Consider the following 21017-nt stretch of genomic DNA (forward strand, 5'->3'; position numbering starts at 1 on the left):
TAATTTTGTTTTTAGACAGTAAGCCAAACCATTTTTTAGACAGTAATCTATATCCTTTATATCTCTGCTATTCTGCCCATGAGAGGTGGAGTCTATCTCTTACCTGAAATCTGGACTTGGTGACTGGCTTGACCAATAGAATGTGGTAGATGTGATGCTCAGGGAATTCTGGGCTTGGTCAGAAGAAGCCTTGCAGCTTCCATCTGGGTCTCTGGGAACTTTGTAAGAAGACTGACTACTCTGGAGCTGTCATGTTGTGAGGAAGCCAAAGGCTTTGTGGAGAAAGATACATGGAAAGAGAGATGCTCAGCTAGTCCCCAGTGGTTTCAGTCCCAATCTGGGACCCCAGACATTAGGGAACAGAGTAATCCCTGCCAAAATTGCAGATTTGTGATCAAAATAGATGATTGTTTTTGTTTCAAAGCTCTTAAATTTTGGAGGTTGTGTTTTTGTGCAGCAATAGAGAAATGGAACAGGTAGACAGGAAGTAAGCAACCAAATAAGTTATGTGAATTAGAAGTGGGGAAAATGGATTAAGGGATAGAGAAGATGGAATGGAGAGAAGGGGTTGGATTGAGGGCTTTAGTTTTAGACAAAGTGTCGGGGAAAGCCTCTCTGCTTACTTCTGCTTGCTACACACTCCTGTTTTTATTTGCTTGCTCACCATCAGCACCTACAACCCTCAAACAGCCACCCCAAAATGTCAGCCTGAGCCCCTGAATTTACTTGTCTGGTAACAAATCCTAAGACCACAGCCTCACCTTAAAAAATTTCTAACTTCATTTTTAAGTTTATCAAAGTAAATGAGTCCAACTTTTGTGGAACAGAATGAACATGGATGTAAGGGCATATCCCTGAGGAGGGCCACAATTCCTAGAAAAGGAAAAAACAGGTTCCCCAACAGGGATTTCCTTCACATCACTGTGACACATGGGAGAGTATTTTACCTCTCAGAAGAGTTCGGGGGAACAATAGTTGAAAACCAGAGAAATACATGGCATGTGAGAGGTACATTATCCTACAAGAGTTCAAAGCAGAGAAAGATCCCATATAGAGGGAAAATCTGAAAAGGCATCATAGAAAAGGTACAATGTGAGTTCCCATAACTATAGCATCTCATGGCTGAAAGGTATCCTTAAGGATCATTCTGTCTAGTTACCGACCCATCCATTACTTGCAGATGTATCTTGAACGACAGGTAGGGTTTGGATGGTGGAATTAAAAGTAGGAGAGGGTGCTCCAGGGAATAGCTTAAGGAAAGGCCAGTAGTAGAAGGGATAACACATATTCTGGAATCAGCAAATTGTGCTGGTATGTGTAGGGAAATCAGTTTGGCGTGATGGATTGAACCATATTGTTGAGGGCCAAGAATACTGCAGGATAAGGTGAACAGATCAGCAGGTAAAGGGGAAATAGTAGGACTTTTTGGGAAGGAAATCAATCATCCAGAGCAAAGCTGTGCTGGAAGGTCACTCTGCCAAGTAGACTAGCAAAACAAGGCTGTCAATTAGGAGCGTAGATCAATCAATAGTCAAGGTGAGGGGTAGGGAGATGAAATGTGGATGAGAGAGATGTTGCTAAGAGATCAACAGGACTTGGGAATTGAGGGCTCATGGAGGGACTGCGAAAAGAGTCAAACAAGAGTCCAAGACTTTCAGCCTGTAGCAGTTGTAAGGATGAAGGAAGGGACAAATCAAGAGTCAAAAGCAGCTGAGGTATAGGAATGGGGTTGTAAGACACTGAGTTGGGTTTGAGCTATATTGACTTTGGATTGCCAGTGGTGCAGCAGGCGGAGATGTCCAGCCAGGCAATTGGAAATCTGACATACTAGTACGGAGGAGACGGCAAGGACCAACATGAGACGCGGTAGTCATCTGAATGTAATCATGAAGAGGGGTGAGTTGTCCCGGAAGGAGACAGGAACTTGAGTATAGGCTGGTACAGAAACGGGAGACGTGGTGTTACAACCAAGAAGAGGTTGTCATCTACCGCGTCTCAAGTACTGAGTGGAATCGGATAAGGGCTGAGCCAAGGTTGGGACTGAGAAGAGGCCAAGAAAAGGCAACTGGGAAGTAAAGTAACTGGTGACAGTCTAGCAACTGTTGGGAGGCCGGTCAGAGCCGCAGTCGGCCTGCGGAACGAATAGTGTGAACACGAGGCGGCCGCGCGCGGCGGGAAGGTAGAAAGGCTCGTGGCGAGCAGGTGGGAAGGACGTCGGGTCCTAGGGTCTGAGGACCTACAGGCTGCACGTCCCTCAGCATCTAGATACCTGCTTCTTCACGTTACCACACGAGACACTGTGCGTGGAGTGTTCACCTCAGAGACCGTCACTTATGAGGGTGCCAATTACTATTTCTAGTAATAAACCAGCTGTTTTCACGTAAGCGGAAGCCGCGGAGAGACGTGGCGGGACACTGGCATCCATCTCCTCCCCCTTTCCCCTCTTCCTCTCGCCCCTCTCCACTGGGACGATCTGCGCAGGCGCGCAGGGAGGGCGAGGCTGTGCGGCCGGAAGTGGAGTCCGGAACGCTTTAGGGGAGGGACCGGCGGGGTAAACAGGTACTAGGCTTGCGCCTGTAGACGGTTTCCAAGGGTGCAGGCCACCATGAGCCGGCTCGGAGATGACTACGATCCCTACGCTGTTGAAGAGCCTAGCGACGAGGAGCCGGCTTTAAGCAGGTGGGTCCCTGTCCCTCCGAGGCTCTCTATCCTTCGGGCCTTCGCGTCCTCTGTTCGCTGCGCCTGCTGGGCCTGTGCGGACCCTCGGCCCAGCGGTTCCGGCACCGGTCGCGCCCCGCTGTCGCCTGTGGGACCCCGAGGGGAGTTCTGGTGAGGTCTTGCAGCCACGGGGGAGGCAGGGTCAATACCAGCGCCGGGAATGGGGGGCTATTCTGGAACCACGCGTAAGTCTTCAAAAGCATTGAGGTCGAGTCCTGCCTCTTCAGCTTCCTAGCAGTGTGACCGAAGGCAAGTCACTTACCTTGTTTCTCATCTATAAAGTAGGAAATACAATACCTGTATCGTAAGTATGTGTAAGGCTCGTGGGACTTAATGGGAAATGACCATGTTGAAGACTCATATGCCATAAACAGAAACTAAGGGAATGATTAACAGACGTTTTTGAGCATCTATTACCGTGTTTCCCCGAAAATAAGACCTAACCGGACAATCAGCTCCAATGCATCTTTTGGAGCAAAAATTAATATAAGACCCGGTCTTATTTAATATATTATACAATATAATATAAGACGGGGTCTTAAATATTATACAATGTATTATACAATATAAGACGGAGTCTTATATTATAAATGTATTATACAATATAATATAAGACTGGGTCTTATATTAATTTTTTGCTCCAAAAGATGCGTTAGAGCTGATTGTCTGGCTAGGTCTTATTTTCAGAGAGAGAGAGAGTATTTGCTTGCTCTGGGCTACACAGGTCGATCATAAGATTTTTGCCTTCGACAAATCTTACTGTATAGTAGGGGAAATAATATATACCAGGGGTGCCCAAATAATGTACACAAGTGGACATTTTGGTCAGCGTTGCTCAAGCAGTAGTTCGTGGTAATCAGAAGTGTCTGGACGCTGATGGTAACCACTTCTTGTACTTGCAGAAGTCAAACGTGACTTGTATTCATCTTTGGTAATCGGTATATATTGAGTATTATAATTTTAATACAGTTTTCCTTAAAATGTGTATACATTGTTTTGGGGCACTCTCTGTATATCTCAGGAGGTATGTATTTTGGAAGTAAGTATGTATCTTGGAAGAGCATTTTGGAAAACGACGAGATAGGCACAGATGAAGTTCCGTGGGAATTTCCAGAAGGGATTAACCCTACCTGGGGGAAACTTGCAGATACGTTGGCAAGAGATTTCCAGGCAAATTTAGCCATTTTTTAAAGCTGTCAGCAGATCCCACTTATAAACTTGAAAACATTCTGTCCAACTGAACTTTTTGGACTGAGCTTTTTGTAAAACTGTCCTACCTCCAGTCACAATGTTTCTTCACATACTGGGGAGGGGTTGTAGGCACGGGAGATCAGACTGCTGTGAAGATTTCTATTGTGGGGAATGAGGGTGGCCTGTGAAACAAGAGTTTCAGTTAATGGGTCAGGTCTGTGAAAGGAGGTATATGTAGGCCTCAATTAGTAATTCAGTTTGATTGGAATATAGCAGTGTTTCCTGTACTTGAGTTATTCTGCCATTGCCATTTCTATATAAAACTGTTAGTATTTCTTTAATATTTTTCTTTAAGTCTGTTTACATTTTTGTAGTTTAATTTCTTAAAAGAAGCTTTATAATCCTGTGACAATTGCCTCTGGTAAAGTAATTAAAAATACTATGAAAACAAAACAATATTATTAGACGGTATTGCCTGCTCAAGGCTCTGAATCCAATGCTTGTTTTAAAAAGGGAAATTGGTTTTAGAGAGGTGCTTGAGAGGAGTCTGTCAGGATTTGGTTTTACCCCAGGTGTAATCTAATATTTTATAACTGTTACTGTTTCATGGAAGCTGGCAGAAGATCTGAGATTTCTGGGTCAGACAGCTCACAGCACAGCAGGCAGCATGAGCATTACGTTCTTACTGGTTACTCTTATGTCCCAACTTCTACAGGGGTTACATGGTGAGAGACCCAGATGGATGCTACACATTCAGTGAGTTGGCACTGTGGCTGAGGACCACGTGAGCCTGAAGAATCCACCTCTTTTATAGCAGGCAGTAAATAAACCTGCTCTTTGTCCTGGAAAGGGACATTACTTCATCCCTCTAGGTTTTTTGTTGTTGTTGTTGTTGGTTTTTTGTTTTGTTTTGTTTTGTTTTTAACTGCAAACACAATTCTGAAAAATGGCCTAGGTAAAGACTGGTGAGAACCTTGCATTCTTGGCATATCAACAAGAATTTGCAGCACCCATGATGTATTGCCTCACCCAGCAGTGCTAAATGCTGAGACTTCTCTTGAAATAATCACTAGGCTTGAAGAAAATATACAAAAAGAATGACTCTCGGGGCCGGCCGGGTGGCGCAGGCGGTTGGAGCTCCATGCTCCTAACTCCGAAGGCTGCCGGTTCGATTCCCACATGGGCCAGTGGGCTCTCAACAACAAAAAAAAAACAACCCCCCCCCAAAAAAAAAAAAGAATAACTCTCTTGCCTTGTCATTCAATTTTTAAAAAAATTAAACTTTTTATTTTGAGGTAGATTCACATGCAGTTGTAAGAAATAATTCAGAGATTCTGTGTCACCTTTATTTGGTTTCCCCCAGTGTTAACATATTGCAAAACTAGTACGATATCACATCTGGGATAGTGACACTAATACAGTCAATACAGAACATTTTCATCACCACAAGGATCCCTTCTATTCCCCACTTCCTGCCCCCGTGCCCTGCTTAACCTCGGGTAACCACTAATCTGTTCTCCATTTCTATAATTGTGTCATTTTAAAAAAACATATAAGTGGAATCATGTAGTCTGTAACCTTTTGGGATTGGCTCTTTTCACTCAGCATAATTCTCTGGAGATTTTTTTGTAGGTATCAATAGTTCATTCCTTTTTTATTGCTGAGCAGTAGTCCACGTTTAATCATTCATTCAGTGGAGGGCATCTGGTTATTTCCAGTGTTGACCATTGTGAATAAAACTGCTATAAACATTGATGTATAGGTTTTTGTGTGCATATAAGTTTTCATTTCTCTGGGATAAATGCCCAGAAGTTCAATTACTGGGTTGTATGGTAATTACATGTTTAATTTGATAAGAAATTGCCAAGCTGTTTTCCATAGTGGCTGTACCATTTTATATTCCCACCAGCAATGGCTCCAGTGTTATTTAATAGGTGTTATTTAGTGTTATTCAGTGTTATTTACTAGATGCCAGTAGCCCCTCCTCTGGCCTTCCGTTGTGACAATCAAAAATGTCTCTAGCTATGCTAAATGTCCCTTGGGGGACAAAATTGCTCCAAGTTGAAGACCACTGAAATAGTTCAGGGTTGAAATTATCAGTTGAAACCAGGTTGTGGAACGCTCTTTTGAATGCTGTGCTGAGAGGTTTGGCCATGGCTGATTTCTTTTGGATCTGGGTAGTGATGTGACAGTAACATTCTGGGAGCAGGATTAAGGGTGGAATGAAACAGAAGAGTTTGGAGGCCTGGAGATTGTTAGGATATGGTGTACATTTAAGAAGATCCGAGTGAATATAGTGGTAATGGAGAAAGAGGGAGCATGCTGGTCAGGATGAGGAATGTCAGAGAGTTTTCTTGGGATTAGAATCTGGCCAAGGCCTCTGTCACTAGCAAAACTGATAGTTGTGAATTGTATTTTTCTGATTTACCTTCTCCTGGAGGTTCAGAAGCATTATTCTAGAAGAGAAAGATAGAGAAGCAAAAACCAAGAATAGTCTGTAATTATTCATCTGACCGTGGGTCATTGAGCATACTGTTGATTGTATTAGAAATGTCTTAAGCATTTCAGATATTCCTGCTGACACCTGGTTTAATTCTGTCATACTACTATTGATGGCAAAGAAGGCCAAATAAATTGGCAGAGTTGCTTAGGAGAATTTGGAATTTAATTTAGCTTTCTGTCTAGCACTGTGCCTTTTAAACTAATATTCAGTTGTTATCTATTAACTTTTTATGTGGATATATTAGTGATATATTTGTTATATATGAAGTTTAATTAAAATGTCCAGAGTTTTAAAAAACTCCCAGTTCTGTGGAGTAAACTTTTCATTGTTGATGGAGTTAGCAATTGGTGCAATACTTCTGGGAAGCAGTGTGATCATTCAAGAAGTTAGAAAAATGTTTGTAATAAGTCAAATGCAACCTTGTAAAACTTAAAATTATTGGGCAGTGAGATGATGTGAGTTGTAAGTTATTTTAACTCTTCATGTTCTTAAACATAAAGAATTCATGTTCTTTATGATTTAAATGTATACTAGTTCTGAAGATGAAGTGGATGTGCTTTTACATGGAACTCCTGAACAAAAACGAAAACTCATCAGAGAATGTCTTACTGGAGAAAGTGAATCATCTAGTGAAGATGAATTTGAAAAAGAAATGGAAGCTGAATTAAATTCCACCATAAAAACAATGCAGGACAAGTTATCATCTCTGGAAAGAGGTAAACTTTCACTTAGATTTTCACATAGATATTTTGTAAAGCTCCATATTGGCAAGAACCTTATCTGTGCTCTGTTGTGTTCCCTGCACCTTCAGTGCTCAATAAATGTTTATTGAGTGAATGAATAAATGTGTTTGGCAACCTGAGCATAGTTTTCTTTGATGACTAGTGAAGAAGTTTCCTGTGTTGTTGGAAAGATATTTAGTGCTGTTTATTTGCATGGTTTTTCTTTGTAATTTTTACTCCAGGATTAAAAAAAAGACAGGCTTATAGAAGTATTTTTAGGATTCTAGAGCACTGATATGGCAGATTAAATAATGTGTCACCACAAATTTCTGTCTCATTTTAGTAAGTAACGAAATATACTTCATTTTGATACTTGGTGTTTATGTAAAAGGTACCCAACCTGAAAACTGATTTGTGAAAGTAGGATTCCTTAGCATTGGTTTCCACATTGATAGGCTATGTATTAACTGTTAAGAATGAAAGCATGTGTAAAAAGAAAAAAAAAAAGTAAATCTTAATAAATGTAAGAAATGCTTTAAAAAAAAAAGAAAGCATGTGTGATAATAAAATCAAAAGCGGATGTTAATTAAGAGGGAGAATTAGGGATGCAGGTACATGATGACATAAGTACAGGTAATGTCAGGGCACCTGGCACAACTGAGGACAGGAAACATATGTCCTTGACTCATTTCCCTGCCTCTCTTACGGCTCTTAGCCTCTTTTCCCTAAAGTCCCTTTAAAACAAGATGGTTATTCCCTGTGCTCCACAGTATACTGCATGACTGAAAGGCAGAGATATGTATGCTGGCAATCTGAAACTGTGGCTATTTTATTTAATTAGATTTGTGGGAAGGGAGACAAAAATAATCTCATGATTTGGAACATTTACTCAAGGAGGGGCAGTTCGCTGTAATTGCACAGGACACAAATGCAGTTAAGTCAGTGATGTGAAAGTATTTTTCCATCTGAATGAGATTGGGAGGAGTTGATATTATTTTGAGGTGATAGAAGAATATAGGGAGTTTTTTGCTTGTCAGTTATGGATAGTTAAGTCTGTAAACTTCTGTTACGGTTTGAACAGGGTCTTCCTCAGGAAATGGGAATGTTGGAACAGCTCTGACAAAGTACTATGATGATATATATTTTGACTCTGATTCCGAGGATGAAGACAAAACGGGTAAGTAAAATGCTTACCAGGTTAAGCACTTATATTTTATGAAAAAGGTTCACCTTTTTTCACCTAGCAATTATTTGATATTAGGATTTCCTTCTGAGTTTGATCTTTTAAGAAATTACAGGCAGGGGGCAGCCCGGTTAGCTCAGTTGGTTAGAGTGCAGAGCTCTTAACAAAGTTGCCAGTTTGATCCCCACATGGTCACTGTGAGCTTCACCCTTCACAACTAGATTGAAACAACTACTTGACTTGGAGCTGAAAGGTCCTGGAAAAACACACTTAAATAAAAGTTAAAAAAAAATTGCAGGCAGTTGATGTGAAAACAAAAGCAGGATCGATGACTAAGAACAAATGTACATACAAATATCAATTATAATGTCATACACCTGAAATATATACAGAGGGTGCCAAAAGAAATGTATGCACATTTTAAGAAAGGAAAGCTGTATTAAAATTGTAATAGAAAAGATGAATACAAGTCATATTTGACTTCTATAATTACAAGAGGTGCTCAAAGTGGTTACCATCAGTGTCCATATACTTCTGATTATGGCGAACTACTGTTTGAGCAACATTGACCAAAGTGTCCTCTTGTATATTTTTTTTGGTACCCCCAGAATCAAACCTGTGCCAGTTTTACTACAAGAAAAGAAAAAGAACAGATGGGAATACACACATGTGAAGACATAGGACCAACAGTGGCATTGCAGAGGCACACCTGGGGAGAGGAAGAGTATATCCTGACTCAGTCACTCCTTCCTCGGGGCTCCTTAGCACAGTAGTATTTGTTTTCACACCTGGAAATACTTTTTATATTTTTACCCTCTTGGAGAATTTTCCCTAACTTGTTGCTTTTTTTCCATCAGCCTCTCTATTTTTTGGAATTGATTTTGTATAAAATTTGAGCAAAGTTGAACGTAATGACAGGACCTAAAACTAATTTAATTATATCAGTAGTTACACTGGAATGCACAGATAACAAATTTATATGGTAAAGGAATAATTTAATATTTTTATATATTATTACCTAAATATTGACCTGCTCAAGTATATTTTAATAGTCTAGCGTATGTGGATAGCCATAGTTCTTTTTTCACTCATTTTTGAAATATTTTTCTTCTGATTTCAGTAGCATTTATATATGGAAACTTGTGGAAAATTTAGACATCCAAAATAGTTTCTATTCTTGGTATGCTTTGAGTGGCCTTTTTGGACTCTGAATTTTCAGTATTTAAGCTCTTCAGGTACCAGTTTTCAGTGAAGAAACAGTTTTTGCCTCTTCTGTCACTTTCAGTTTAGTGCCTTGTTAATTGGACAAGAACTTTACTTGGAAGAATAGTTAAAAATATTTTAAAGAATATATAAATAGAAAAAATATGTAGTCTAGGAAACGATATTCTTCATTCTGTATTAAGGCTCTATGAATTTTAGACAGATACTTAGTCATATCCTTAACATTTCAAAATTAGCACAGGTGACCAAGAAGAAAAAGAAGAAACGACACAGGATTCCAACAAATGATGAATTACTATATGATCCTGAAAAAGATAACAGAGATCAGGCCTGGGTCGATGCACGGAGAAGAGGGTAAGAACTTAAATTTAATGTTTAGAATCTTTAGAGAAAATGATTAAAAGAAGATTTTCACTGCATTCACATTTTGAATGTATGTATTTGCGTGTACGTTTATACAGACACACATAAACAAAGTAATTGAAAAAAACAACAGTTTAATTTGAAAATAACTAGCTAGTTTCAGTTGATTTCTAAAAAACTATTGAACTCACACTGCTGTAGTCAGTCTCTCCAAGAAACAAAGCTGAATTTTTAAAATAAACCCAACTTAAAATTAGTTGGATATTCCTTTTCCGCCCACTCCGCCCTGCCCCCGAGTGCTGCTCCTCCTGCTGCATGGTCCTGGCTGAGCTCCTGCTATGCCAGCGCAGCTGTCGTCTCCTTCCAGCCGCCATTGTGATCATCCACCCAGGCCTCATCAGCCATGATGAGATGTTCTCCGACATGTACAAGATCCGGGAGATCACGGTGGAGATGGAGGGGAAGATGGTCAGTAGGACAGAGAGTCACATTGATTCATGGATGGAAATGCCTCTGCTGAAGGCCCCGAGGGCAAAGGTACCGAAAGCACAGTCGTCACTGGTGTTGATATTGGCATGAACCATCATTTGCAGGAAGCCAGCTTCACAAGAGAAGCCTACAAGAAGTACATCAAAGATTACGTGAAATCAGTCAAAGGGAAACGGGAAGAACAGAGACCAGCAAGAGTAAAACTTTTATGACGACGGGCTGCAGAACGCATCATGAATATCCTTGCTAATTTCAAAAAACTATCGGTTCTTTATTGGTGAAAACCTGAATCCAGATGGCACGGTTGCTCTGCTGGACTGTGAGGATGCTGTGACCCCAGAGATGATTTTCTTTAAGGATGGTTTAGACATGGAAAAATGTTAACACAGTGGCCATGGGGATCCATCACCTGTCATCATAACTGGCAGCTGCTTTTCATCCACACACCAGGACTAGGACAGATGTAATGGATGTTACCTTGAGCTCTTCGTTTATCTTGACCTTGATTGATTTGGAGTGGAGGGAAAAACATCATGTAGATCGTCTAAAAATAAAATGCATTTAAACTCACGCCCCCTAAAAACAAACAAACAACTAGTTAGACATTAAGAATTTATGTGGATGAAGAGTGGATGTTATATTTTGCATCTGAATTGTTCTTTTTAACTGTTTACAATTGGATTTTTCAAAATTGAGGTGAAATTCACATAAAATAAAATTAACCATTTTAGAGTGAACAATTTAGTGGCATTTAGTATATTCATGATGCTGTGCGACCACCACTTCTATTTAATTTCAAACCATTTTCATCACCCAAGAGGAAACTCTGTACTCATTTTCAGATGTGATTCGATGAAGGCCAATGTCGGAAAACTAAAAGCTAGGCAACTTACCACTATTACCCAGTGCTTCCCTAACCTGGCTGTGCTTCAGAGTCACCTGGGAAGAATGAAAAGCCTTTGAATCCTACTCTAGGAAGTTTTGATTCAACAAAGTGGGGGCTTGGAATCTATGTTTTTCAAGTCAGAAGGATTTTGATACTGTGTGGATCTTGTAGCCTCCACCCTCACACTTTGTTGTTTTTTTCCTCTCCCAGTTTCACCCATGCACCACTCCCTGGACTGCCCCTTGCTTTCATTTAATGAATATTTTTCAATCACCCACATTCTGGAATGAACATTTGAAGTGCTATGATGCTTACCACAAACCTAGATGGTACAGCCTTCTGTACACCTAGGCTAGATGGTGTAGCTCTTGCTTCTAGGCTACACTCCTGTACAATGTGTTACTGTACTGGCTACTGAATGTGGTATAAAAGATAAAAAGAGGTACACCTGTATAGAGCACTTAGCCCGAATGGAGCTTGCAGGACTGGAAGTTGCTCTGGGTGAGTCAGGGAGTGAGTGGTGAGTAGATGTGAAGCCTACGACGTTATTGTACACTACTGTAGGCTTTATAAACACTGAACACTTAGGCTACACTAAACTTACAAAACAACACGAGATTAAATCAAGCACAAGAGAAAATGATGCAGTCACGAGACTTGGTAAACATGATGTATGGTGTTGCTGCTGGCATGACACGACACTATTTTACAGCAAACTTTTTATAAGTAGAAAGAGTACACTGTAAAATAATGATAAAAAGTATATATAGGAAATACATATTCCAGTAACAGTCATTTATTACAATTCTCAAGTATGCACTGTATATAATTGTATGTAATATACTTTCATATGACCGGCAGTGCAGTCGGTTTGTTTACAGCAGCATCACCACAAACAAGTGAGTAAAGCTTTGCCCCACGATGTAACCATGGCTACGACATCACTCAGCGATAGGAATTTTTCAGCTCCATTGTCATCTTATGGGATCACCATTGTATGTGTGGTCCATCGTTGACTGAATCATCGCTATGCGGGGCATGACTGTACGTTGTAGGCGGGTCCTCTCATTGGAACTGAGTGTTTCTCACGATTAGATTGGGATTGTAGGTTTTGGGAGGAAGACTAAACAAGTGAAGTGCCATTTTCATCACATAATATCAAGGGCACATGTATCATAAATGTGACTTATAACTGTTCATCTTGACTGATCACCTTGGTGAGGCAGTGTTTGTCAGGTTTCTCTACTGTAAAGTTACTCTTTTTTCCCCCATCCATACTGTACTTTTTGCAAGGAAGTCACTATGGGCAGCCCAGACTAAAGGAGTGGGGAGTTATGAGGAGAGAGTATCTTCCTAAATTATCTGTAATTCTTCTGTACGGGAGATTTGTCTATTCTCCCCAATTTATTTATTTATTCATTCAGTCATTTATCTGAGCATGGACTCGAACATTTATTTATACTTTGGGTTATAATCCAATACTTGATTTTGTTGATCTAATTGTTTCAGCTTTGGCCAATGTGAGCGTTTTCAGTGGCTCCTATGCCCCTTTGACATACCTGCTGTATTGTTGGTTGCTTGGTTGGTTTTAGCACTTGCTTACTTTCTGGCACTACAAGATGCTCCAGGTTGATTGTGTATGCCCCATTCCCTGAATCAACCATTTTTCGGAGGACTACTGGTTATTTTCATTGGAGAGTGGCATTAGAAATGTGGCTTTAATGTGCTCCGCCTTCTTTTTTGGTTCTAGCTACCATGGGTTGGGAAGACAGAGGCCACGTCAGCAGCAGCCTGTTCCGAGTAGCGATGCTGTCTTGAATTGCCCCGCCTGCATGACCACGCTGTGTCTTGATTGCCAAAGGTAACAGATGAAGGATAACACACACATGAGTACAAAACAAAAAAAATAACTTGGTGGGCCTTTTTAAAAATCAGAAGTACATTTTTAAGGTATTTAGGAATTCTGATAAGGTTCTGTCTTCATATATCCTTGGGGCGACATGACTAATTTTTTAATAAATAATTTTGTTTATGCATAGTTCTGTCACAACTAGTTTAAAATAAAGCACTTGTGCTCGCTTCGGCAGCACATATACTAAAATAAAGCACTTAACCAGTACTGACAAGGATTCAGTGAAACTATGTGTATGTTGTAGAATGATACAATCTCTCAAATACACTTTATTTTTGTGATAACATGTAACATGAAATTTAAAAAAACATTTTTAAAGATTTGCTGTTGAAGAGTACTTTGAGTATTCAATTTATTTTCAAGTAGACCATTTAAAAATTTATAAAAGTCTTTTCCCTGCTTTATTGAGATATGATTGACATATAACATTGTGTAAGTTTAAGGTGTACAACATGATTATTTGATATCCAAATATATTGCAAAATGATTACCACAATAAGGTTAGTTAACACATCCATACCTCACATAGTTACCTTTTTTTTTTTTGTAGTGAGAACTTTTAAGATCCACTCTTAGCAACTTTCAAGCATGGAATACAGTATTGTTAACTGTAGTCATCATGGTGTACATTGCATCCCCAGAATTGACTCATCTTATAACCAGAAGTTTGTACCCTCTGTCACTTTCACCCATCCACCCTCCCCCACCAACTACCAATCTACTGTTTCTATGAGTTCAGTTTTTGATTTTTGGTTTTTTAGATTCCACATATAAGTGAGATCACACAGTATTTGTCTCTCTCTGACTTCTTTCACTTAGTGTAATGCCCTCCAGGTTCTTCTATGTTGTCACAAGTGGTAGGATTTCCTTCTCTTAATGGCTAAATAATATTCCACTGTATATATGTACCATATTTTCTTTATAGCTGAATGAGCTGTTGATGGATACTTAGGTTGTTTCCATATCTTGGCTATTGTAAATCATGTTGCAGTAGGTTTTTGGGAGGAAGACCACTGAGGTAAAGCGCCATTTTCATCACATATCAAGGGCACAATTTATCAATGTGATTTATGACAATGTTGGCCTTGATCACCTACCTGGTTGTGGTGAGGGTACAGATACCTCTTTGAGATAGTGATTTTATTTCTTTTGGATATACCGTGTTTCCCCGAAAATAAGACCTAGCCGGACCATCAGCTCTAATGCGTCTTTTGGAGCAAAAATTAATGTAAGACCTGGTATTATAAGACTGGGTCTTATATTATTTTTTGCTCCAAAAGACGCATTAGAGCTGATGGTCCGGCTACGTCTTATTTTCGGGGAAACACGGTATGCCCAGAAGGGGGATTGCAAAGAAATAATCAACGAAATAAAAAGGCAACCTATAAAATGGGAGAAATTATTTGCAAATTGTATACTATCTGATAAGTGGTTAATATCAAAAGTGTATATTAGGAACTCATACAACTCAATGGCAAAAAAACCCAAACAATACAATTAAAAAATGGGCAAAGGACCTGAGTAGACATTTTTCCTGTGGATCATATGGTGGTTCAATTTTTAATTTTTTGAGGAACTTCTGTACTGCTTTCTGTTAGTGGTTGTACCAATTTACATTCCCACTAACAGTGCACAAGGGTTCACTTTTGTTATCGCTTGTCTTTTTGATAATAGCCATTCTGACAGGTATGAGGTAATATCTTGTTTTGATTTGCATTTCCCTGATGATTGGTGATTCTGAGCACCATGTACCTGTTGACCATTTGTATGTCTTTGGAAAAATGTCTATTCAGGTCCTTTGCCTATTTTTAATTAGATTGTTTGGTTTTTTGCTATTGAATTGTATAAATTCCTAATATATATTTTTGATATTAACCACTTATCAGATAGTGTATGATTTGTAAATAAGTTCTCCCATTTTTATTTTGTTGATTGTTTCTTTGCTGTGCAGAAGCTTTTTAGTTTGATGTAGTCCCACTTGTTTATTTTTGCTTTTGTTGCTTGTGCTTTTGGTGTCATGTGAAAAAAATCATTGCCAAGACCAGTGTCAAAGTTTTACAATTTTAGGTCTTATATTAAGGTCTTTAATCCATTTAATGTTAATTTTTGTGAGTGGTGTGTGATAGGGTCCAAATTAATTTTTTTGTATGTGAACATCCAGTTTTCCCAATGCTGTTTACTGAAGAGACTATCTTTTACCCATTGCATATTCTCGGCTCTGTTGTCAAATATTAGTTGACATTATATGTGTGGGTTTATTTCTGGGCTCTCGGTTCTGTTCCATTGATCTATGAGTGTTTTTCTGCCAATCCCATACTGTTTTGATTACTATAGCCTTGTAACAGTTTGAAATCAGGAAGTGTGATGGCTCCAGCTTTGTTCTTTTTTCTTAAGATTGCTTTAGCTATTTGGGGTCTTTTGTGGTTCCATACAAATTTTAGGATTTCTTTTTTTCTATTTCTGTGAAAAACTCCATTGGCATTTTGATAGGGATTACATTGAATTTATAGATGGCTTTGGGTATTATGGACATTTTAACAATATTAGTTCTTTCAGTCCATGAACACAGGATATCTTTCTATTTATTTGTTTTCTTTAGTTTCTTTCATCAGTGTCTTACAGTTTTTAGTGTACAGATCTTTTGCCTTCTTGGTTAAATTTATTTCTAAGTACTGTGTTTCCCCAAAAATAAGATCTACCCCCAAAATACGCCCCAGTTAAGATCTCAGCTGAACGGATGCATTTAGTATGTTATGATGATGTTCCAGAAGAAGATGACATGACTGTATTTGAATAAATGTAGATTGTTGTACATGAAAAAGTAAGACATCCCCTGAAAATACGCCCTAATACATTTTTTGCAGCAAAAAATGATATAAGACCTGGTCTTATTTTCGGGGAAATACAGTATCAGACCCAGGTCTTATTTTCAGGGAAACACGGTATTTTATTATTTTTGATGCTACTGTGAATAGGATTGTTCTCTGAATTTCTTTTTCAGGTAGTTGGTTGTTAGTACATAGAAACACAACAAATTTTTGTATAATGTAACTTGACTGAATTCATTTATTCTGACATTTTTTTGGTGGAGTCTGTAGGAGTTTTATATATATGTAAGATCATGTCATCTGCAGAGACAATTTTACTTCTTCCTTTCTTATTTGGATACCTTTTATTTCTTTTCTTGCCTGGTTGCTCTGGCTAGGACTTGCAGTACCCTGTTGGATTGGAGTGGTGACAGTGGCACTCTTATTTCCTATTTTAACCATTTTAAGTGTATAATTCAGTGGCATTAATTACATTCACGCTATTATGCAGTCATCACCACTATCCATTTCCAGAAGTTTTTTGTCATTCCACACAGAAACTCTGTACTCATTAGACAATAATTCCCCATTCTCCATCCACACGCCCCAGCCTCTTATAATCTATATTCCACTTTTCTTTTTGGATTGTTCGTTGCTAGCGTACAGAAATGCAACAGATTTTTGCGTGTTGATTTTGTACCCTGCAACTCTGCTGAATTAATTTATTAGCACTAATAGTTTTTGTGTGTGTAATCTTTAGAGTTTTCTACATCACATCATCTGTGAACAAAGATGTTACTTCTCCTTTTCGAGTTTAGATGCCTTTTATTTTGTTTTCTTCTTACGTAGTTGCTCTGATTAGAACTTCCACTACTATGTTGAATAGAAGTGGTGGAATGGAGAAAGCAGGCACTTTTGTCTTTTTCTTGATCTTAGAGGAAACGTTTTCAATCTTTCATTACTGAGTATAATGTTAGCTATGGGTATTTCATATGTGGCATTTATTATATTGAGGAAGTTTTGTTCTGTTCCTAGCTAATTGGGTGTTTTTATCATGAAAGCGTGTTGAATTTTTATCACATGCTTTTCTTGCATCAATTGAGATGATCATTTTTTTTTCACCCCTTCATTCTGTTAATCTAAGTATAGTCATCTCTTGGTATCCAAGAGGGATTTGTTCTAGGACACCCCCACTCTCCCCTGGTGGATACCAAAGTGCTCAAATCCCTTATACTATAAAACGGCTTAGGACAATGCATACAGTGGGAATCAGCATTTATGGATTCTCAGCGGCAGATTGAAAATACTGTTTTCTTTCTGTGATAGGTTGAATCTGTGGAGGCGAAACCCATGGATATAGAAGGCTGACTGTATACTCTTGACCTTTCCTTTCCCTTTTTTTTCTGGTGGCCTTATAAATGGCTAGCTTACTCCATGTTCTGAGTCAAGTTAACTGGAACTAATGGTGGTGTGGTGGTGGATTTGTTCTAGGAACTAATGAGTAGTTAGATGTAGTTTTCCTCACTAGTCTGAGGTTTCTGATCTACAACAATTAATATATACACTTTCCATATGAACTCTTCAGATTTTGTATATAAATTGACCTAGGATATGTTTATGGAATGAAGAAAAAGTAAAATGACTGTACTTAAGTTGCTGCTCTTTCATATTAAACCGTGTTACAGGGTTCCGACACTCAAAAGAAGTTGCTTTATGACCTAACAGTAGAATTTGACCTCGGTAAAAACTGTTCCATGTTAACACAGGATTTCAATACAGTGGAGTGTAAATGAAAATTTTATAGTCTCACCTGGAGAAGCACCAGATTGCACAGTGTAAATTACTGCTGGTGGTGGTGCAGGTCAACATGTGGAACTAATGAAGGCGTAACTGGAGTTTACTGTTTGTAGCAGAAACATTTCTGTTGCCTGAGGTTTAAAGGGAAAAAAATAAAAGCGACTTACTAAATGGGGAAGAAAGTAGGGAATATGAAGTATATGAGGAACACAAAGGAAGCATTTTCTAGTCTTTAGACTGCTGGCGTAAAGCCAAGATTGGACATTGTGAAGTCAGAAGCTCTTTAAGCTTTTAAAACTGTAGCTTTTTAGTAAAATGGTGATCGGAATCATACTACTTGTAGTAAGTAGAGGGCAGAGTCTCAGGCCACAGCAGAAAAAGGCACAAAATTTATTTCAATATTACTTCTGAAGTTTCCCACAATTTTTCCTATCTTTCTGAGTTTGCAGAGCAAATCAAGATTTTTCCTGAGATAAAAGTTATTTTTTTTAAAGACTTTATTGGGGAAGGGGAACAGGACTTTATTGGGGAACAGTGTGTACGTCCAGGCCTTCTTTCCAAGTCAAGTTGTTGTCCTTTCAGTCTTAGTTGTGGAGGGCGCAGCTCAGCTCCAGGTCCAGGTCCAGTTGCCGTTGCTAGTTGCAGGGGGCACAGCCCACCATCCCTTACGGATGTCAAATCGACAACCTTGTGGTTGAGAGGACGCCCTCCAACCAACTGAGCCATCCGGGAGCTCAGCGGCAGCTCAGCTCAAGGTGCCGTGTTCAATCTTAGTTGCAGGGGGCGCAGCCCACCATCCCTTGCGGGACTCGAGGAGTTGAACAGGCAACCTTGTGGTTGAGAGCCCACTGGCCCATGTGGGAATCGAACCGGCAGCCTTCGGAGTTAGGAGCATGGAGCCCTAACTGCCTGAGCCACCGGGCCGACCCCAGAAGTTAATTTTAAAGCAGTAGAAAAGAGGATATATTCATTCTTTGTACTGTTTTCTTTTTTTTTTTTTAAGGGAAATTTTACTTTATTTCTAATGTAAGATTCTAATTATTTCAAAGAAACATTAATTCTTATCTGATGTTGAACAATATTATAGACTAAATTTCTATTTCCGTTGGCTTTCCTAATTGTTTAGACTGATAGCAAATTATATCTTATTTTTCACATCTTCAATTATGGTTTAATTTTTATAAATATTATTATTATTTAACATTTTTAAAATTAGTTTCAGGTGCACAAAACAATGTAATAGTTAGACATTTATCATTAATATCCCTCACACAGTGACAACCCCCCCATCCACTACCCCTCTGACATCGCACACAGCCATTACATTTCCACTGTCTATTCCTAATGCTGTACTTCGCTTCTTATAACTATATATATATATATATATGTATATATATATATATACACACACACATATATATTTAAAATTGTAGTTGACATTCATTATTGTTCAGCTTCAGCTTCAGATGTGCAGTGCATGTACTGTTTTCTATTAACAAGTTTCTTCCTGTTCTTAAAATAACATTTCTTTAAATTTCCCGTTTTGTTCCCATGTCTTTACTTTGGTTGGTATTTCAGTAAGTTTATGGTGTTCTCAAATTTTATCTCAATGGGTAACTATTAAAATAGAACATAAATCCAAATTCTCCATTTCGTTTTCCTCTTAGGCATGAATCATACAAAACTCAATATAGAGCAATGTTTGTAATGAATTGTTCTGTCAACAAAGAGGAGGTCCTAAGATACAAAACCCCAGAAAACAGGAAGAAAAGGCGAGGCCGTAAGAAGATGAGGTCTGACCATGAAGACGCTGCAGAGCAGGCGGAGACACAGGCGGAGGAAATCTATCACCCAGTTATGTGCACCGAATGTTCCACCGAGGTGGCCGTCTATGACAAGGATGAAGTCTTTCATTTTTTCAACGTTTTAGCGAGCCATTCCTAAATAGCTGTGTTGGCTTTTAATTGCCCGATACTGTACGTAGGCAAATATGGACAGTTATTTTCCTCCTGCCTGTTCACATCAAGTGACATTCTGAGTGGTTGTTTGAGGAAGCAGTGTTTTATTTTTTTGAAAGAGAATGGTTAATCAACCTTCATCCCTCCTCTTCTCTTAAAATTTTCCTCCCACTCTCATGGGATTGATTATTCATTCATTCCCTTTTTGATGGACTTTAGAGACTTGGGCTTTTTATTTATTAAAACTCTTTAGAATAAAAATGTTCTGGAGTTATAAGTAATCTTTGTTTCAGAGTGTCATTTTTATTTTTTATTTTAAACATACCCTTGGTGTGATTAAACTAGAAACTGTTCTCTGACTTCTGTCTGTATTTTTTTTGCTAAGGAGTATTTTTATTTCCCATCTACCCCATAGGGTGAAGTGATAGTATTTAGCAATTTAGCAGCTGTTATAGTGACATGGAGTTAGTATTGCTGGGTGCCTGGAATAATTAATAAAGGTTTTTTTTTAAAAAGATTTTATTGGGGAAAAGGAACAGGACTTTATTGGGTAACATTGGGTGTGTACTTCCAGTATTTTTCCCAAGTCAAGTTACTGTCCTTTCAATTGTAGTTGTGGAGGGCACAGTTCAGCTCCAGTTGCCGTTGCTAGTTGCAGGGGGCGCACCCCACCATCTCATGCAGGACTCAAACAGGCAGCCTTGTGGTTGAGAGCCCACTGGCCCATGTGGGAATTGAACCAGCAGCCTTTGGAGTTAGGAGCATGGAGCTCCAACCGCCTGAGCCACCGGGCCGGCCCTAATATAGGTTTTTCCTTAAAAGGGTTGTACTTACCAGTATTCCAAACTGGTGAATGAATTAACACAGTGAAAGAAATTTGTGGTGAGGAAGAGCAACCTCACCCTCCAGCCTTAGACCCAAAAATCCTGTTGCTGCCCCTGTGTCCACTATTTATTCTGGAATTTCTGTTTTCAGCAACCAAGCTTTTTGTTTTTTCCTATTAACATAAAAATCATTAGTGGCAGCTTGGAGGAAATTACATTGTAGTCATCTGTACATTTTAGCTTTTTAAAAGAATATGAACTGTTTCCAAAGACAACATTAGGAAACTCAGGGTCTTCTTGTTACTGTAATAGAAATGAGAGAGAGTGGAAAGAAATCAAGAAATATGTTTTAATTCAGGCTCTAGCATGGTAATCTTGGGCCAGTCTGTTCCTTTGAGCCCCAGTTTTCTCACCTACAAAATGAAAAAATTGGACTAGAG

General features: G+C 38.9%; 1 protein-coding gene and 1 pseudogene across 2 annotated transcripts; both read left to right on the forward strand.

Annotated features, from left to right (window-relative positions):
- Positions 1-233: 233 nt before the first annotated feature.
- EAPP (E2F associated phosphoprotein) lies at positions 234-20034 on the forward strand. Its single transcript, XM_081049458.1, has 6 exons — positions 234-2679; positions 6947-7128; positions 8216-8311; positions 9778-9895; positions 13030-13140; positions 19463-20034. The coding sequence occupies exons 1-6, from the start codon at positions 2606-2608 to the stop codon at positions 19737-19739; spliced, it is 858 nt and encodes a 285-aa protein (XP_080905584.1). The 5' UTR covers positions 234-2605; the 3' UTR covers positions 19740-20034.
- Positions 10289-10777, forward strand: LOC308497468 (translationally-controlled tumor protein-like; annotated as a pseudogene). Its single transcript has one exon. The product of its transcript is annotated as a translationally-controlled tumor protein-like (transcript).
- Positions 20035-21017: the final 983 nt, after the last annotated feature.

This window comes from Rhinolophus hipposideros (assembly GCF_964194185.1).
Source record: "Rhinolophus hipposideros genome assembly, chromosome: 5".
In the NCBI taxonomy this organism is placed as follows: Eukaryota; Metazoa; Chordata; class Mammalia; order Chiroptera; family Rhinolophidae; genus Rhinolophus; species Rhinolophus hipposideros.

What these genes read in the sequence shown, in the direction of transcription:
- EAPP (XM_081049458.1), top strand. Translation starts at nt 2,606, where the DNA reads ATGAGCCGGCTCGGAGATGACTACGATCCCTACGCTGTTGAAGAGCCT. An exon ending in CGAGGATGAAGACAAAACGG is followed by an intron (nt 8,312 to 9,777) that starts GTAAGTAAAATG and finishes TTTCAAAATTAG; the next exon opens with CACAGGTGACCAAGAAGAAA. An exon ending in CTGTGTCTTGATTGCCAAAG is followed by an intron (nt 13,141 to 19,462) that starts GTAACAGATGAA and finishes TTTTCCTCTTAG; the next exon opens with GCATGAATCATACAAAACTC.